Source organism: Tribolium castaneum, chromosome 6, assembly GCF_031307605.1.
Source record: "Tribolium castaneum strain GA2 chromosome 6, icTriCast1.1, whole genome shotgun sequence".
Taxonomy (NCBI): domain Eukaryota; kingdom Metazoa; phylum Arthropoda; class Insecta; order Coleoptera; family Tenebrionidae; genus Tribolium; species Tribolium castaneum.
Window position 1 is genome coordinate 2345346 of NC_087399.1, and position 19186 is coordinate 2364531.

General features: G+C 31.6%; 1 protein-coding gene across 3 annotated transcripts in view; it reads left to right on the forward strand.

The window, feature by feature from the left end:
* Positions 1-18595, forward strand: part of Pgant9 (Polypeptide N-Acetylgalactosaminyltransferase 9) — a 97133-nt gene extending 78538 nt beyond the window's left edge. For 2 of the 3 annotated variants that reach the window (XM_064357265.1, XM_965305.4), the window contains 3 exons: positions 9149-9541; positions 13305-13415; positions 17775-18595. In XM_064357265.1, the coding sequence (XP_064213335.1) occupies positions 9149-9541; positions 13305-13415; positions 17775-18044 (774 nt within the window). In that variant the 3' untranslated portion in view covers positions 18045-18595. Of the gene's footprint in view, positions 1-9148; positions 9542-13304; positions 13416-13457; positions 13563-17774 lie in introns of all 3 variants that reach the window. The other variant, XM_064357266.1, reaches the window with a different exon arrangement.
* The last annotated feature ends 591 nt before the right edge of the window (positions 18596-19186 follow it).

The following is a 19186-nucleotide window of genomic DNA, read 5'->3' on the forward strand; positions in this document are numbered from 1 at the left end:
TTGTTTGCGGATTCCGAAACTGTGCTTATTTTTTATCTACAGCTAAGATTTTTTGGGATATTATTGGTCAATGTTTTTTTGTGATACGATATTTGTTGGGGTAAAAGATGAATGTTTTTTTTTTATTGAAATTAGGCAGTTTAAATAATTGTTACCCTGCTTTTTCTACGCAAAATTATTAAAGGATTCTAAAATTGCTTTCATTTTTTGTCTACGAGCAATAGTTTTAAAGATATCAGTCAAAGTTTGAGGAACTTCGTAAAATTTTGTTGGTCAAAAACCAACAAATATGATTTTTTTGACAAACTTGAGAATCTAACAAACTCAAATAGAAGTTTTTCTTAAAGAAAATTGTCTGAGGATTTCAAAAATGTCATACAATTAATAAGATTTTTCTTCTTCCGACATTTCATGTTTAAAATTGGAAAATCGAATGACAATATAAGCTTGCCATTTTAAATATAAAAACAAATAATTTTTATTAATTGCAAAAATTTGGTCTAATAAAAATTTATTATGCTGTTTTTGAATAAATTAGCGTTTAAAAAATCATTAAATTATAAATACTTGTTGCGTAATACAATTTCATAGTTTTAATTAAAAATCCAAAATTTTTTCATGGCCTACTATAAAAAAAAACGAAATGTTTTGTTTTCTCTTAAATGTTTAAAATTAATATTTTACACAAATAGACATATCAAATCAGAAAAAAATAAGCTTTTCGAAAATGTCATAGCCCACTATGATTCCTATTTAAAAAATTGACTTTATAATTAAAATTCGAACATGGTTAAGGTTTTTGGCAAATAACTCCAAATGTTTTTTTTTTTTTGAAATTAGGCAGTTTAAATAATTGTTACCCTGCTTTTTCTACGCAAAATTATTCAAGGATTCTAAAATTGCTTTCATTTTTTGTCTACGAGCAATAGTTTTAAAGATATCAGTCAAAGTTTGAGGAACTTTGTAAAATTTTGTTGGTCAAAAACCAACAAATATGATTTTTTTGACAAACTTAAGAATCTAACAAACTCAAATAGAAGTTTTTCTTTAAGAAAATTGTCTGAGGATTTCAAAAATGTCATACAATTAATAAGATTTTTCTTCTTCCGACATTTCATGTTTAAAATTGGAAAATTGAATGACAATGTAAGCTTGCCATTTTAAATATAAAAACAAATAATTTTTATTAATTGCAAAAATTTGGTCTAATAAAAATTTATTATGCTGTTTTTGAATAAATTAGCGTTTAAAAAATCATTAAATTATAAATACTTGTTGCGTAATACAATTTCATAGTTTTAATTAAAAATCCAAAATTTTTTCATGGCCTACTATAAAAAAAACGAAGTGTTTTGTTTTTTCTTAAATGTTTAAAATTAATATATTACACAAATAGACATATCAAATCAGAAAAAAATAAGCTTTTCGAAAATGTCATAGCCCACTATGATTCCTATTTAAAAAATTGACTTTATAATTAAAATTCGAACATGGTTAAGGTTTTTGGCAAATAACTCCAAATGTTTTTTTTTATTGAAATTAGGCAGTTTAAATAATTGTTACCCTGCTTTTTCTACGCAAAATTATTCAAGGATTCTAAAATTGCTTTCATTTTTTGTCTACGAGCAATAGTTTTAAAGATATCAGTCAAAGTTTGAGGAACTTCGTAAAATTTTGTTGGTCAAAAACCAACAAATATGATTTTTTTGACAAACTTGAGAATCTAACAAACTCAAATAGAAGTTTTTCTTAAAGAAAATTGTCTGAGGATTTCAAAAATGTCCATAAATTTCATCTACGACCAACAATTTTTTAGATATCGGTCAATATTTCGTCGAGATACAACGTCAATTGGAGAACTTGGAGAACTAATTTTTATTTACAATTTAGTACAATAACGTAACAAATAAATCAACACAAAAATTTGGGAATAGTTTATTTAAAATATAATTATATTTTATTTATAATTATATTATATAACACAAATGTTTCTCTGCAAAAGAAAAACCAATTTGAATCAATCACCAGTTGCCATTTATTCGCACTCAAGACGAAATTCTACTTTGTGGGAGGGGCCAGCCCTATAAAGCCGGTTTATCGTCTCATTTGTTCCCCGAATACATCGTTTGACCAATAAAAATAAAAAATTACCTCCTTCTTACTTATCTGTGGCGCAAAAAACTGCAACACGATTAAAAGGTGTTTGTGATTGGATATTTACTTTCCCAGCAGACGAATCCAATTGCAAAGCCAGCACAATACTGCCGTTTCATTATTTTGAATATTTTGTGATTTTTTTACACTTCAGTTAAAGACTAAAAACTAAAATATGGCTAAAGTTGATTTTTTCGCAAAATCGGGTAAATGAAAAGTTAGTGCTTAATCAGCTTCGTGCACAATTAACGTCAACGCTTAGTTAAATAGCTTTATTAAAAAGGATAAAAAATTACATATTTTGCAGCCCCTCGATGAATTATGCCTTAATCGGTCACGCAGTATCGTGATTTTCCTGTTTGAGTGACCCCGACATGAACAACAAACGTTTAAAAAATGTGCACTTTTTATTGAAATTACGCACGAAAACACCCTTAGTATAAAGCATGTTTTGATTGCATTCGCGCTAAACAGATGTTCATCGGGGCGTTATCTGAGGTCAAATGGAAATGGTGAATTGTTATCATTTATTCACAGAACGATAAAACTTTCACAAGGTTCGAGTGCAAACACTATGTATACTCTTATGATATGATTTCGGTTTCTCGTAATCAGGTCCGTCGCCATGTTATTTTAATAAGTCGACAAGCAACGGCCATGTTAGTAGTTCCAACACGACTAATTGAATATCGATTTGACAATGTTTGTTCAGCAACTCGCACAAGAGATTTAAAATTCAATAGCGGTTTGTACAACCAGATTTTCGCCGGGTTTTTGTCTTGAATGAGACGGAAAAACTGTCTCACTGTAATGTGTTGCGAATTTCATACATACATCAGCAGCGAGATAAAGCAAACATTAGATGCGTACGATATTAAACATGCATTAAGTCAACTGCTTGCTGCGATCGGAATTTCTAACATCTACGTGAATATACAGGGTGGCCCAGTTTCCATCTTCTGTAGCTCAATTATTAGTAAAGTGGGACTTTTAATATATTGGACGTTATTTATACTCTAGGACGTATTTCAGGAAAATATTTTTTGATCATACAGAGTGTTCCAAAAAATATTTTTTAATGGCAAGCTATTATTTTTTTGTTTCTATTAAGATGCTTTTTCGGCTTTTTGCATATAGCTAAATTTTTTTCAAATCGGTTCAAGGACTACTTTAAAAAAATTAAAACCAACAGGCTAGGCGATTTCCAAAACTAACAGGTTTAGAGAAAAACGAGTGACACATTCTTGGGTCCGTTTTTTGAGAGAAAAATTTTGGTCAAATCCGCATTTTGCTATCGTCTTTTGTTTTCGACCTATACACAAAAGTTGACATTTTAGTGAAATATTAAAAAATTCATATTTTCCTTATTATAAAAGATACACATTTGAAATAAAGACATTATACAGGCACTTTTTACAGAGAATTTAATAATGTTATCAGCGATTTTTTTAATCATTCGTTTAGCTGTAATAAAGTTTTATTTTTTTAAATGAGAATCATAGTTGGCTATGACATTTTCGAAAAGCTTATTTTTTTCTGAACACAAAACAATATAAATATAGTTTGATATTTTTTTATATTTCTGATAAAAAATATATTTAAAATATTTGAAAGTAGTTGGCCATGGAAAAATTATTTCACATAAAAGGTGTGAATAATTTAGAAATTTTGTGAACGGTTATTAAAGTAAAAAATGTAAAATTATTGAAATAAGCTGTGTTAAAATTATTTTCAATTGAACAAATATACGATTTTAATTACATAAAAAATGTGCAGAAAATTGCAAACGATGTGTCACTACCATCTGATGGCACTTTTTTATGATTTAGTGAATAGAGGTGACGTTGATGATGTTGTGTATTTTTTTACCGCAGATGGAATTTGATTTTGGTGTTTGCATTGAAATTTTTTTGTAAAATAAAATTTTATTGATACGCAATCATACAATTAATAAGATTTTTCTTCTTCCGACATTTCATGTTTAAAATTGGAAAATTGAATGACAACGTAAGCTTGCCATTTTAAATATAAAAACAAATAATTTTTATTAATCTAATAAAAATTTATTATGCTGTTTTTGAATAAATTAGCGTTTAAAAAATCATTAAATTATAAATACTTGTTGCGTAATACAATTTCATAGTTTTAATTAAAAATCCAAAATTTTTTCATGGCCTACTATAAAAAAAAAACGAAATGTTTTGTTTTTTCTTAAATGTTTAAAATTAATATATTACACAAATAGACATATCAAATCAGAAAAAAATAAGCTTTTCGAAAATGTCATAGCCCACTATGATTCCTATTTAAAAAATTGACTTTATAATTAAAATTCGAACATGGTTAAGGTTTTTGGCAAATAACTCCAAATGTATTAAGATTTACGTTAGGGTTGTTAAGAGAAAAAATGTTTCATTTTTAATTTTGCATCGAGTGATATAAAAATAAACAGGGGTTACCATTTAAAATAAGCAAAATAAAAGGCTCTAAAGTTTAAGAAATTTGAAAATAAATTGTAAACGCCCTATAATAATTCAGATCAATCAAACTTAACTAATTAGTCTGTTAGACCTCGTTCAAGACGTACGTAGTAATAATGTTACCAAAGAAGCACCGTTTCTATTTTTTATTAATTTATCAAACTAGTGGTGAAAATCTGTTTTTTTTTAGTTTTTACTTTCTTTAACAGTAATCCCTGAAGGTGTTTAAAAAAATTATTAAAAAATATTATTGTGATGTCATACTCTTTTTAGTGACACTCTGTATAATCAAAAATATTTTCTTGAAATGTGTCTTAGAGTACAAATAATTTCTAACTTATATAATAATTGAGCTAGAGAAGGTGGGGGCTGGGCTGGAGCACCCTGTACAACAAAAAACTTGAAGAAAAAGCAACGTTTTGCAGAAATCCCGTATTTTTGGCGCGATTTATCGTCCGAATCAATCGGATTAACGCGAAAAAATCCCCCATATTTTAGGCAAGCGTGTGTAAAAAAGGCGTAAACACGACTGTTATGCATATGTTCGTTGTGGACCCTCCGAACTTTAGTAATAAATCGAATTTTCGACGTCGCGCTTTATATACCTACCTACGCACACACACGTCGATACACGCGGTTCCCGTTATAATAAATTTTTTCGGGTTGACGTGAGCGCGCCAAGAATAAACACCTCCCAACGATTTATTTGCGAAATTATTATCGACACGTCAAAACGACACTGTGCCGCCCCCGGGGGCAGCAGCAGAGATTGATAAGCGATCGAAGGAGGAGGAGGATTCGGAGGTGGCGGACTATTATTAAAACGAACGATGAAAAATTCGAGGCAAGCGTTTACAAGCAGCTAATTGTATATTTATTACTTGCTTGCTGAGTTAATTAATGTGGTTTATTTGCCAAGCTGGGATTTTTGCTTGCTTCGGTTATTTACACAGAAATAAAAATTGATGAACAAGTTTGTTTATTTTTTTTTTCGTTGTTACGACAACCGCAGTAATTACTACAAAAATCGGGTGACCAAAACCGCATTTTTTGTTTTCCTTCAACTACCAGGAAGCGAAACGAGGTACAGATAACTCGATTCTGTGCTCAAAAATAAAGTGCAGCGGAGGAAAAATGAAGCCGCTTCCAGCGTTTTAAATTAATTTCAAATATTTTTTTTCATAAACCTATGAAACAGTTTTAGCGTTAGTACCATTACCTACATTTTTTATTATGTACGAGGATACAATTTTATTTTATCTTTGCGAGCTTGTGAAGATAATGGTGAATTTTATCAGCGTCCTTCATTATTTCGGTTAAATTACTGATTATTTTGAAAAATCGTTTAGTAATTAAAAAAAACATTGTTTTCCTGAAACTAATTACTACAAGTCCGTGTGCTTAAAAAAGCGCCACTTTGCCGTCTTTTGTGCCGCAATAAATAGGTATTTAATAATAGAATTGTCTAAAACTGTTGACACTCGCACGCAAGGCTCCAACCTAATTATCCAGCTTCAAAGTTGTTTATTTTCCTAGTTCGTCGTACCGGAAACGTGGGATAAATTGCGGGCCTCCGGCCTTTCCGGAGTCCGTTCCTGGAAGCGATAAATAAAACCCAAATTCGCAACAATTCAAACATCTCAACGTGTCGATCAATTATTCGCGAAAAATAAGAAACGAGGGGTTGGTTTCCGTTCCGGGAATACCGGAAAATTAGCTTAGTTCGAACCGTCGGCCATGCTTTGTTCGGGAAATGTTTGACAGGAATTCCGATGCAATTTCCATAATAGTTAAAGCTGGACGTGGACGCGTTTATGGTTTTTTTTGTATGGTTTCTGGTCGAGACGAGAAAAAAGTATCGAGAACTCGAGAAATCGAGCTAATAGTCAATTCTAGTAGGTGTAAATATTTTATGAAAATTGCAAACATTTTTGCGTTTTTCACGGAAAGTATAATAAGAAACAAAATAAACGTCAGATAGCGCTTGAAATTATCTAATTTCTCGTCAAAACAAAGAGTTGTTTCCGGGGACGGTTCCAGGTACAGAGGCGTTTAAAGTTTTACATTAAAAAAATTCATAACTCAAAAACTAAAAGTCGTGGAGCAATGCGATTTGTTCCATTGAATTCAACGGCTCATTTTCTGTATTATACCAACTTTTAACAAGATTTAAAATTCTAAAGTTTTTTGCTAAAAATTAATATAGACATTTCCTATAGTGTAAAATTTTATTCAACAAAAAAATTCATAACTCAAAAACTGAAAGTCGTAGAGCAATGCGGTTTGTTCCATTGAATTCAGCGGTTCATTTTCTGTATTATACCAACTTTTCACGAGATTTAAAATTTTCAATTTTTTTGCTCAAATTTCCTGAGTAATACACTTTTACCTTCAAAGAGGTGAAAAAAAATTTTTTTTTAAACTAACTCCAGCAAATTTTTATGGACTTCTACATGTCTTAACAACCCACTAAAGTTGTTAAAAGTCCACAAAAAGTCCAAATGTTCGTTTTTTTTTATGTTTGATTTTTTCAATTTTCGTCGCAGTTTTTGTCGGTTTTGGGTACCCGGAACATTTCTCGAGCAATAGCTCCGGAACTATTAAAGATAACCGCATGAAGTGTATTATCGTTGGAAAGCTCTTTAAATTATCTATTTTTTTTAAAAAAGATTATTGTTCTCCGACTAATAGTTTTCGAGCAAATTGCTGCTAAATGCAAAAATTGGTAAAATTTTAAAAAATTCATAACTAAAAAACTATTGGGAATTTGGCAATTTTCTCGATGCCAATCGATTCGTCGGGTCATTTTGCATAGGTATGGATCAAAACAGTTCCACTTTTTAGAATAGTTTAGCCGTAAATGAGAAAATAAAAAAAAATAAAAAAAAGTTAACACCCCCCCCCTTAAAATCGGTCAATTTTTAAAGTGTCTCAAAATCAAATAAAACCTATTCTATCTTATAGATTTTGATGTGCTCTTTACGATCGAACAAACCGTTTTCTTCTAGCTCTTTTAGTTTGGCCGTAATCGGCGATTGAAAATTGAAAAATTTTTTGCGAGATATCGCCTTGAGTCCTATGCCATTTTGTAGAGTTTTTCATTCCGGTTGTCCTCCATTTTTCCGTTTCTTGATATCTTTAATAGTTTCGCCATAATTGGCGGTTGAAAATTGAAAAAAAGTGAAAGTGGAAACCTTTTTTTGCGTTTTTCTCGGAAACTGTAAGACTTAGAGCAACGAACAAAAAACCATCTGATAGCGCTTAATTTTATCTATTTTTTCGTCCAAACCCGGAGCCGCTCCGTGCAACGGTTCCGGCTACAGAGGCGATCAAAGTTTTTCACTAAAAAAATTCATAAAAAAAAACTAAAAGTCGTAGAGAATTGCGGTTTGTTCCATTGAATTCTACGGCTCATTTTACATATTATATCAATTTTTCACAAGAATTAAAAATTTAAAGTTTTTTGCCTAAATTTAGGGTAGCCATTTGTCATAGTGAAAAATTTTATTCATTAAAAAAATTCATAACTCGAAAACTAAAAGTCGTAGAGCAATGCGGTTTGTTCCATTGGATTCAGCGGCTCATTTCCTCTATTATACCAACTTTTCATGAGATTTAAAATTTTGTTTTTTTTTGCTAAAATTTCCTGAGCATACACTTACCTTCAAGAAAGTGAAAAAAATATTTTTTTTTAAACTCGTTCTATCATAGTTTTTCGGGTACTTATATATGCCTTTACAACTCTTTAGAGTTGTTGAAAGTCCAAAAAAAGTCCATATATTGTATTTTTTGATGTTTGATTTTTCCTATTTTTGTCTGGATCTTGGTCGATTTCGGGTGTCCGGAACATTTATCGTGCAATAACTGCGGAACTATTAGAGATAACCTCATGAAGTGTGTTATCGTCGGAAAGCTCTTTAAATTATCTATCCTTTTCAATAAATACAATTGTTCTCCGAATAATAGTTTTCGAGAAAATTGCAAATAAAAGCAAAAATTGATCAAATTTTAAAAAATTCATAACTAAAAAACTGTTGGGAATTTGGCAATTTTCTCGATGCCAATCGATTCCCCGGATCATTTTGCATAGGTATGGATCAAAAGAGTTCTACTTTTTCACACAGTTTTGCCGCAATTAAGACTAGAACAAAATTGTCCCGGCGCATCCACCATTTCTTGCTCGTAATTTATTTGCCACATAATGGCCGCCTAGATAAACACGTATAAGTAGATCGATTAATTGCAATAAGATTAATGAATACGAACAAAACAGATCGCGTAAATAGAAATACGTGACGTGACCTCAAAAAAGATCCGACTAATAGTTTCATAAAAAATCATAACAAAAAAACTATTGGGAATTTGGCAATTTTCTCGATGCCAATCGATTTCTCAGATCACTTTGCATAGGCGTGAATTAAAACCGTTCCACTTTTGCAAATAGTTTAGCCGTAATTGAGAAAATAAGAAAAATAATTTTAATTTAAAAAATCAGAATCCGTATTTTTTTTCAGAAATTTTTCGAACGTCTGGGAACCTACGACAACGGCTTCGACATTTGGGGCGGCGAGAACTTGGAGCTCTCCTTCAAGACGTGGATGTGCGGTGGCACTCTCGAAATCGTTCCGTGCTCACACGTCGGTCACATCTTCCGAAAACGTTCGCCGTATAAATGGCGAAGTGGCGTGAACGTTTTACGCCGAAATTCTGTCCGATTGGCCGAAGTCTGGCTGGACGAATACGCCAAGTATTACTACCAGCGGATAGGCAACGAAAAGGGCGATTTCGGAGACATCACCTCGAGGAAAGCACTCCGCGAAAAGCTGGGCTGTAAGAGCTTCAAGTGGTATTTGGACAACATCTATCCGGAGTTGTTTATTCCGGGCGAAGCGGTCGCCAGTGGAGAGGTAGTATAGTAGAAGATAAAATGAAATTGTTTAATTTTTTTTAACGTGGAGGTGTTTATTTTTTTATTTCATTTTTTCTCTTGGCGGTTTTGACGTGTCGCCGCAAGTGACGTGAACTAAACGGTTTCTTTTTATTGCGAGCGAAAAACATAACAACACAAACGTCACATTTTTTTACGCCGACGACTGATTTTCGTTCAACGGGGCGTCACAGAAAGAAAGGAAAACAGATTGAGCAATTGCGAAAGGATGACAAAGTGGAATGTTTTACAAATGAGGAGAGTTTTTTCGGGCGCGATCGATTTTTCACGAACGAAATGTTGGTTTTTTAATACGAGAAAGTTTGTTACTTTATTAAGCAATGAAAAATTCAGTCCTCAGTCGTTATTAAACTACTCATTTTAATTTAAAGGCGCCGATTACGACGGTGTTGGATTTTGCGTCGTTGTAATCGGCGTTTAAACATTACTTTTTCTTTTGGAAATTCAATTTTTCGGCCCGCCCCCGATTTCCCGACCGTTTTCCTCGCCCATTACCCTGACGATAAGGCTCGGATCCTCATCTCTGACCGTTCTCCTCTATTAAATTTCCGCTCGTTTTTTTCTTTATAGCTGTGTGAAGTGTTGTTTGCTAATTTTCCGGCTGTTTTTCTGGGAAAATGATACACACACGTAACGGAGATATAACCATTAGGAGTGCCGTCGTAATACAGACAAGTGGAAATGCGATACATTTTCTTTTATAACACAATCTCAAAATAGCACAGCTCTAGCTCTTGCTGAAATAGCTAAATAAATACCGATGCTTTTATTCGCTTTAAAATTATTCAAGGATTCTGAGCCTGATGGCTTTTTTTTTCGTTTACACGAGCGGTGCTTAAGATTTCAAAGTTTGAAGAATTAATATTTAATTTCTCAAAAACCAAGCATTTTTGAAAAAAAAATTTTCGTGGATTGAAGACTCAAACCGACTCAAATGTATGTTTTTCTTGAAGAAAATTGTCTGAGGATTCCAAAACTGTTCTTATTTTTTATCTCCAACCAACAATTTTTAAAATATCGCTCAATGTTTCTCGAGGTACAATATTACTTGGAGTTTTTATTTTTTTGTTTTTATTTTTTTAAATTGAAATTACTGTTCAGACAATTGATACTCCACCTTTTTTTCATGTAAAATCAGTCAAGGATTCTAAATCTGTGTTTATTTTTTCGCTACGGTCGACATTTTTTAAGGTATCTATCAAAATTTGAGGAAATGGTTAAAATTTAATTTGTCAAATTCCAAACACTTTCGATTTTTTTTATAAACTGGAGACCCAAATCATCTTAAATGTACGTTATTCTTAAGCAGAATTGTCTGAGGATTCCAAAACTGTTCTTATTTTTCATCTACAACCAACAATTTTTAAGACATCGGTCAATGTTTCTCGAGGTACAATATAAGTTGGAGTTTTTATTTCTCCGTTTTTATTTTTTTTTAATCGAAATTATTATTCAGACGATTGATACTTCACCTCTTTTTATGCAAAATCAGTCAAGGATTCTGAATCTGTGTTTATTTTTTGACTACGATCGACATTTTTTGAGATATCTATCAAAATTTGAGAAAATGATTAAAATTTAATTTGTCAAACTCCAAACACTTTCGAATTTTTTTGTAAATTGGAGACCCAAATCATTTCAAGTATACGTTATTCTGAAGCAGAATCGTCTGAGGATTCCAAAACTGTTCTTATTTTTTATCTCCAACTAACAGTTTTTGAGATATCGGTCAATGTTTCTCGAGGTGCAATATTAGATGGAGTTTTTATTTTTCTGTTTTTATTTTTTTTTAATTGAAATTACTGTTCAGATAATTGATACTCCACCTTTTTTTATGCAAAATTAGTCAAGGATTCTGAATCTGTCTTTATTTTTTGCCTACGATCGACATTTTCTAAGATATCTATCAAATTTGAGGAAATGCTTTAAATTTAATTTGTCAAATTCCAAACACTTTCGATTTTTTTTGTAAATTGGAGACCCAAATCATTTCAAATATACTTTATTCTTAAGCAGAATTGTCTGAGGATTCCAAAACTGTTCTTATTTTTTATCTCCAACCAACAGTTTTTGAGATATCGGTCAATGTTTCTCGAGGTACAATAATAGTTGGAGTTTTTATTTTTCTGTTTTAATTTTTTCTTTAATTGAAATTATTATTCAGACAATTGATACTCCACCTTTTTTTATGCAAAATCAGTCAAGGATTCTGAATCTGTGTTTATTTTTTGACTACGATCAACATTTTTTAAGATATCTATCAAAATTTGAGGAAATGGTTTAAATTTAATTTGTCAAATTCCAAACACTTTCGAATTTTTTTGTAAACTGAAAACCAAATCACTTCAAATGTACGTTATTCTTAAGCAGAATTGTCTGGGGATTCCGAAACTGTTCTTATTTTTCATCTCCAACCAACAATTTTTGAGATATCGGTCAATGTTTCTCGAGGTACAATATTAGTTCGAGTTTTTATTTTTCTGTTTTTATTTTTTTTTAATCGAAATTATTATTCAGACAATTGATACTCCACCTCTTTTTATGCAAAATCAGTCATGGATTCTAAATCTTTGTTTATTTTTTCGCTACGATCGACATTTTTTAAGGTATCTATCAAAATTTGAGGAAATGGTTAAAATTTAATTTGTCAAATTCCAAACACTTTCGATTTTTTTTATAAACTGGAGACCCAAATCATCTTAAATGTACGTTATTCTTAAGCAGAATTGTCTGGGGATTCCGAAACTGTTCTTATTTTTCATCTCCAACCAACAATTTTTGCGTTATCGGTCAATGTTTCTCGAGTTACAATATTAGTTGGAGTTTTTATTTTTCTGTTTTAATTTTTTCTTTAATTGAAATTATTATTCAGACAATTGTTACTCCACCTTTTTTATGCAAAATCAGTCAAGGATTCTGAATCTGTGTTTATTTTTTGACTACGATCAACATTTTTTAAGATATCTATCAAAATTTGAGGAAATGGTTTAAATTTAATTTGTCAAATTCCAAACACTTTCGAATTTTTTTGTAAACTGGGATCCCAAATCATCTCAAATGTACTTTATTCTTAAGCAGAATTGTCTGAGGATTTCAAAACTGTTCTTATTTTTTATCTCCAACCAACAGTTTTTGAGATATCGGTCAATGTTTCTCGAGGTACAATATTAGTTGGAGTTTTTATTTTTCTGTTTTTATTTTTTTTTTAATTGAAATTACTGTTTAGATAATTGTTACTCCACTTTTTTTTATGCATAATCAGTCAAGGATTCTAAATCTGTGTTTATTTTTTCGCTACGATCGACATTTTTTAAGATATCTATCAAAATTTGAGGAAATGGTTAAAATTTAATTTGTCAAATTCCAAACACTTTCGATTTTTTTTTGTAAACTGGAGACCCAAATCATTTCAAATGTACGATATTCTTAAGCAGAATTGTCTGAGGATTCCGAAACTGTCCTTATTTTTCATCTACAGCTAACAATTTCCGCGTAATCAGTTTAAATTTGTTTTTGTTTGTATTAATGTATCATCTGAAAGTAGCACAGCTCTAGCCCTAGTCGAAGTAACTAAATAAACACCGGCGATGCTTCCACTATTCGCTTTAAAACCTCTCACGTCCAATGGGAGAGATTCAGCAGATGAGTAAAAATGCACTCGCTTTATCTAAATTTAGTTAAGTTGAAAATAACGACCAAGTTGTACGAAATTTTTGTCGCAGATTCGCAACTTGGGCATTGGCGGAAAGACCTGTTTGGATTCTCCAGCTCGTCGCAGCGACTTACACAAACCTGTGGGCTTGTACCCTTGCCACCGCCAAGGCGGAAATCAGGTAAATGCGTTTGCACCATTCAACAAATTTCTTTCTTTACAGATTTCGGTCTTGGATCGCGAGCTCTGCATCGATTCGCCTTGTAAACCCGAGGACTTGCACAATCCGATCGGGCTCTGGCCCTGCCACAAGCAGGGCGGGAATCAGGTAAAAGCGCCGCCAACGCCGCCCCCTCGTGTAGAATTGTAAATACACCGAGCGAAACGAACTATTATTAACTTTTTCGGGGCGTAATTTATGCCAAATTGGCTAAAAATATAAATTAACTATATTTTTAATTCATCAAATAAATAAATTTTTAATCCGCTCTATTATAACATGCACCGGTGGTTTAGTTGTAAACAATGGGCCACTGATTGCACTAAACATATATCTCGAATTATTTAAACCGCAGAATTTGCCGCAAATAATCATTTTTGTCTGAAAATTTAACGCAAATTGGATTTGTGAATGTTTTGATGAATTTATTAAACACAGGCTTGCAAAATATGTGGAATTTTTTAATTACAATTATTAACTTAGTACCACTCTACAATTAGAGCCACATTTTTAAAACTTGAAATACGATGACGGACGGGACACAAAATATAATTTGTTTAAACTTTTGAAACCAAGGAAGCGAGGAACAAGGCAGTGTGTTACGACTGATTAATTTACACATGACGGACGGGACAAAAAAATTTTGTTTGTGAAAATAACTTACTTTAGACTGGTTTTAATTATTAAAGACTTTAACAATATCAAAATTAGACAATGGAAATAAAAATTGGCCTTGTTTAACGACGTAAGAAATAAAAACAACATTTGCAATAACGGACGGGACAGCAAAAGTTACGAAGTTAAAAAAATAATATAACTAATGAAAAATTTTAGATCTTGATGAATTACGTTTTTTGAAGCAAAATATATTAAATATAAACCGAATCGTGTTATTTGAAACCAACTGTACATACTAAAATTATTTTAAAAATTCCAATGTCATGTTGCATTATTTCTCGTTCTTTGATGAAATATCGTCAAAAGTAAGCCGAAAAAACAAAAAATTTTGTTGAAATGAAGTTATTTTTACCTTGTTCAGACAATTAAACAACTTTTTGAACTAAATTCCCAATCTCTCTTTTGTAAAACAGATCGAAAAATCACCAAATTGATCAAAAATTACATTATTTTTACGTTTTGCGAGCGTTTTAATAGGTTTTACATCCAGTAACCCAATTATTTAGCGAATTTTGTTAAAAACAACACGAAAAATAATACAAAATGGTGTTCGTTAGTTTTTTGAGAGCTTTTATTATTTCATTTTCCGAAGGATTTAAGTGAAATAAAATAGAAAATTCGTGAAAACATTGCCGTAAATTTAAAAAATTCAATCGAAACTGACGTTTCTAGCTTGATTTGGCCGATTTAGCTCATTTTTGAGCGAAATATAGTCAAAAATAAACCAAAAAAAAACAAAAAAATTGTCAAAACTGTTACATTTTTTTACTTTTCCAAATCGACACAAAACTATTTGAACACCTAAAATCACAAAAATATAAACTGAAATTAATGTGATTTCGTTTCATTTAAATCCTTTTTTAGACAAGTTTGTAAAAAAATCCGACAGAAAAAAATTTTTCGGGAAATATTTCGTTAAAAGAGACTGAAAAATCACCAAAACAAGTCGGAAATAACATTATTATAGCATTTTAACTGTTTTTTCAGCGAAAAACACAATAAATTCTAGAAATTTCGTAAAAAATAAGCCGAAAAATCATAAAAAATAACAGTAACATAACATAATTTCGCAAAAATTTTGCTAGAAAGTCCCAAATTCGATTAAAATTCATGTTAGAGGCTCATTTATTTTGCAACTTCTGGTTAAAACACATTAAACTCATCCCATTTTTTGACAAAAATTGTGCGAGTTTTTAAATCAAATTCTCATTCTTTTACATTATTAAAATTATTTTGAAAATTACAGTGTTAAGTTGCATTGTTCCTGAAATAAAAATTTACTAGCAACACTGTGTAATTTTTGTCGAAATTTTTACGTCATTTTGTGCAGTTTTTTCTCTGAAAATCCAGTTGGCATATTTATCTCGGAAAACTCACGGTTGATTTTTCAGATTTTCCAAGTTTTCTTTATTATTAAAAGACTTGACTTTTTTTACCAAGTCTGAAGGCGAATCTAATATTTTTACTAAAAAAGATATTTTACTGATCTCTGTACGACTGTTAATTTTTGGGATAAAATTAGGTTGTGCTTCTTGATTTGAGTAGTTGGCAGGCGTGTAAAACTTTAAATCCTAGCCGTGTCTTTTTTACGTTTCGAGCATCAACTCTTTGAAGTGAAATTTCCTTTGTTTCGCTGTTCCCGCTTCCCTCGATGTAACATCTCCGTTACACCGTCATGTTGTAACACTGCGCCATTCTATGCCGCATCGCGACGCAAATACCGAAGTTTATTTCGCGTCGCGACGTGTTCACCCCCCAACTGTCGATCCCCAACGTACGTGATTTATGCTCTCGCACCCGATCCGATTAAATTTATGGAGTTTATTAATAACAATCAGCTAAAAATTTCAAAAATACGCGTATGCATGCATGTACATACATACACACAGAGAGAGGATTTCTGGTGATTACGTGACCGAAATGATGCTGATCGCGATCTTTGGCTCTTTTTCTAGTGCTTCTTTTCGCCTGCATTTCGAGTAAATAACTTGAGGTTAACTAGCGAACGATGTGTCAGCTATTATTCTGGGGGCGGCGAGCTACTGAAACTGGTGGTGGTGGTTTTTCTATTGGTTCGTTATTAAATAATGCTGACGCTGTTTGTATTAACAACGGAGGTTTGTATGCTGGTTCTCACACTAACTCATGTACAGTCTTGCATTCTCTTTGTCTCTCTTATCTAAGGTAAGTGGTAGTTAGGAAAATTATTTATTGTAGGTTTTTATTCAAATCTCCCGCCGATTTCATTCAAATTTTTTGTCACAAACGACTTATGTGGTTGTGTTTCAATAAAAAAAGACACACTTTGTGCCACCTGACGAATTTACGACCGCAATGAGCCGTAATTTTAATATTTTACGTCTGTAATTATTTCGGGACTTCCCCGACTATATTTTTTTTGCTCTTTCTTATTATTTTCCGTGATTATTATAAATTTTGAATTGAAATACAGGGTGTTAGGCAATGGGTTAGCGATATGTTGTATTTGAATTTGTCATGGTAATTTTTCCAAAAAGTTCATAATTTTTTCAAAAAATTTGATTAATCCACCTGTTGAGAACCACTGTGAGGTTTACGGTGGTTAACAGTTAATTTTTTCCCTAAACAGAACGGACTTTGTAGCGCATGGGCGTTTTCAGAATTTTTTAAATTTGTGGTTAGCATGTTTATTTGTGTATGAGGTTCGAACCCCAGTTTTGGCATAATTTTTTTTTGTTTTTTTTTTTGGAAAATTTAATTACAACACACAAATTGAAATAAAAGAATTACAGATTGGACCAAAAAATTTTGTTAATAATTCTAAAGTAGGCATGTTAATTTCTATCATTCCAGTTCAGTGGTTCTCAAAATTTGGGATCTTGACATTTTTGGGAAAACTATGCATTTTTAGAAAACGTCTTTTTTATTTAAATTAATAACTAGTTACATTATTGTTAACCGTTATAAACGCACATAAAGAAACTAACACCAAAGTGACAAAATAAAAAAATTTAAAAAACTATTAATAAATAAATTGGCAAAACTCTGAAATTTTGACACGTTTGTTTAAATACTTTTTACTCCAAAACCAAGGTCTATGCAAAAATCGAGACAAAAATTTTATAACGTACAGAAATTGTTTAGAAATAATGTACCTTTCAAATAAAAAAATTCAGATGTCTTAATATTATTTTATAAAAATAATAAAGTTACAAAAGTGACACCAAATCTTTGGTTTTGACAGCAAATTATTGTACAGTGATTCATTAAGGAGTTAAAAGAAACATTACAATATGTAATTTTCAAACTTTGGCGCCCTCTAACTTTTAAACGCTGCGACTTTCTACAAAGGTAACTTGGATTTTGTCGCTTTATTTTGACATTTTGTCCCACCTTTACGTAACATCCTGTAGTCAATTAAATATCCCGCTTATTTTTTGCCACAAACAAATTATTCAACATCTTATTGCGTTGTCGCTCCAACAGGTGCTACAATTTCGATAAAAGGCGACAAACTTGACGAATTTACGACCGCAATAAGCCGTAAAAGTGACATTTTACGCCTGCAATTAGTTCGGGACTTCCCCGCCTCAATGTTTCCAACAATTATGAAATTTATATGCAAAATTTGAAATAACTAAATTAAAAATGAACTTTTTGCAGTTCTGGATGTACAGTAAAAGTGGTGAGATCCGTCGAGACGAGGCCTGCCTTGACTACAGCGGTCAAGAGGTGATTCTGTACCCGTGTCACGGCAGCAAGGGCAACCAATTTTGGGATTACAACGCCAACAGCAAACTTTTAAGGCATGGAAGTAGCGATAAATGTTTGGCCATAAACGAAGCGAAAAATAAACTACTAATGGAGCCCTGCGACGAAGAGGCCACAAGGCAACACTGGTCGTTGGAGAACTACGACGCCAGCAAATTGTGATTGTTTTAGTTTATGTGTGTGTGGCAAAAAGACGAGTAAAGTAAGTGTACAAAAGTTTTGTATAAATGATCGGTTTTGCAGTTTTATAACGAATTGTAGATTCTAGCAACGACTGTGTCTATCAATATCTACATATCCAATTGTTTTAGCGCTCAATTGTTACATTCCTTTACTTAAGACTGTAAATAACTGGTTACATATCCAACAAATATCATTTAAGCAAGCGGCCTGTGTATATAATAACAATTGAAAAGTACTTAATTTCATGGCAAATTATTTTCGAAAACGATCATGTGATAATTAGTCCTTTAATTATGTAAATAATTCTATTATTTGCTCAATTTCGTTCCCTTTTACGTCAATTATTCTTCAAAGGGCCATAAAGCAGCGTTATGTAAATAACTCGCAGTATTTTATCCTGATTTTATTATTACATAATCATAATGTACTTAATATAGTGTACTAGACATGTAAATGTAGGCCAGTGTATGTATTTTTATAACGTGCCTTATTTGTGTATATAAAACGTTAATAAAATTATGTTGAAATCACCCCACATCAATTATGTCTGCGACAGTACTCTGCTGAAGCGAGACAAACTTATGCCCCTGTCGTAGAACAGAGCGAGACACAAAACGTGTATTACTGGTTGCCGGTAAGTTGGCGTTTATTTTAGTAAATTCGTTCTAGTATAACCGGAAGTGAAATTACTACAGTTTTAACGTTGGAAAAATTATATTGAAATTAACATCCCCCTTTTTTTGAAGAAAATACTCAGTTAAGCGAGATAAACTTATAAGTGTGTTGAAAGCTAAGGTGTGACACTGGTGTACTACTAGTTGCCTATAATTCTACGTTTTTTGATGATATAATATGCCATCTACTGTCAATTGTTTTTAAAAATTTAATTTAAATCACTTTAATTTAAAATAAGGCTAGCTCCAATAATATTTTTCATTAAAAAATTAAAATTCGATCCTGTACATCATCGATACACGATTTACTGCGATTTTCATATTGGCAGTATGCAAATTTTGGTGCGAAAATTAGTTGTAGCGTATTTTAATTATGTTTTATTAGCTTTAAACTTGTCTAAAATAGCTTAAAAGGTGACAAATATGTTTGACTACAAATTGACGAAT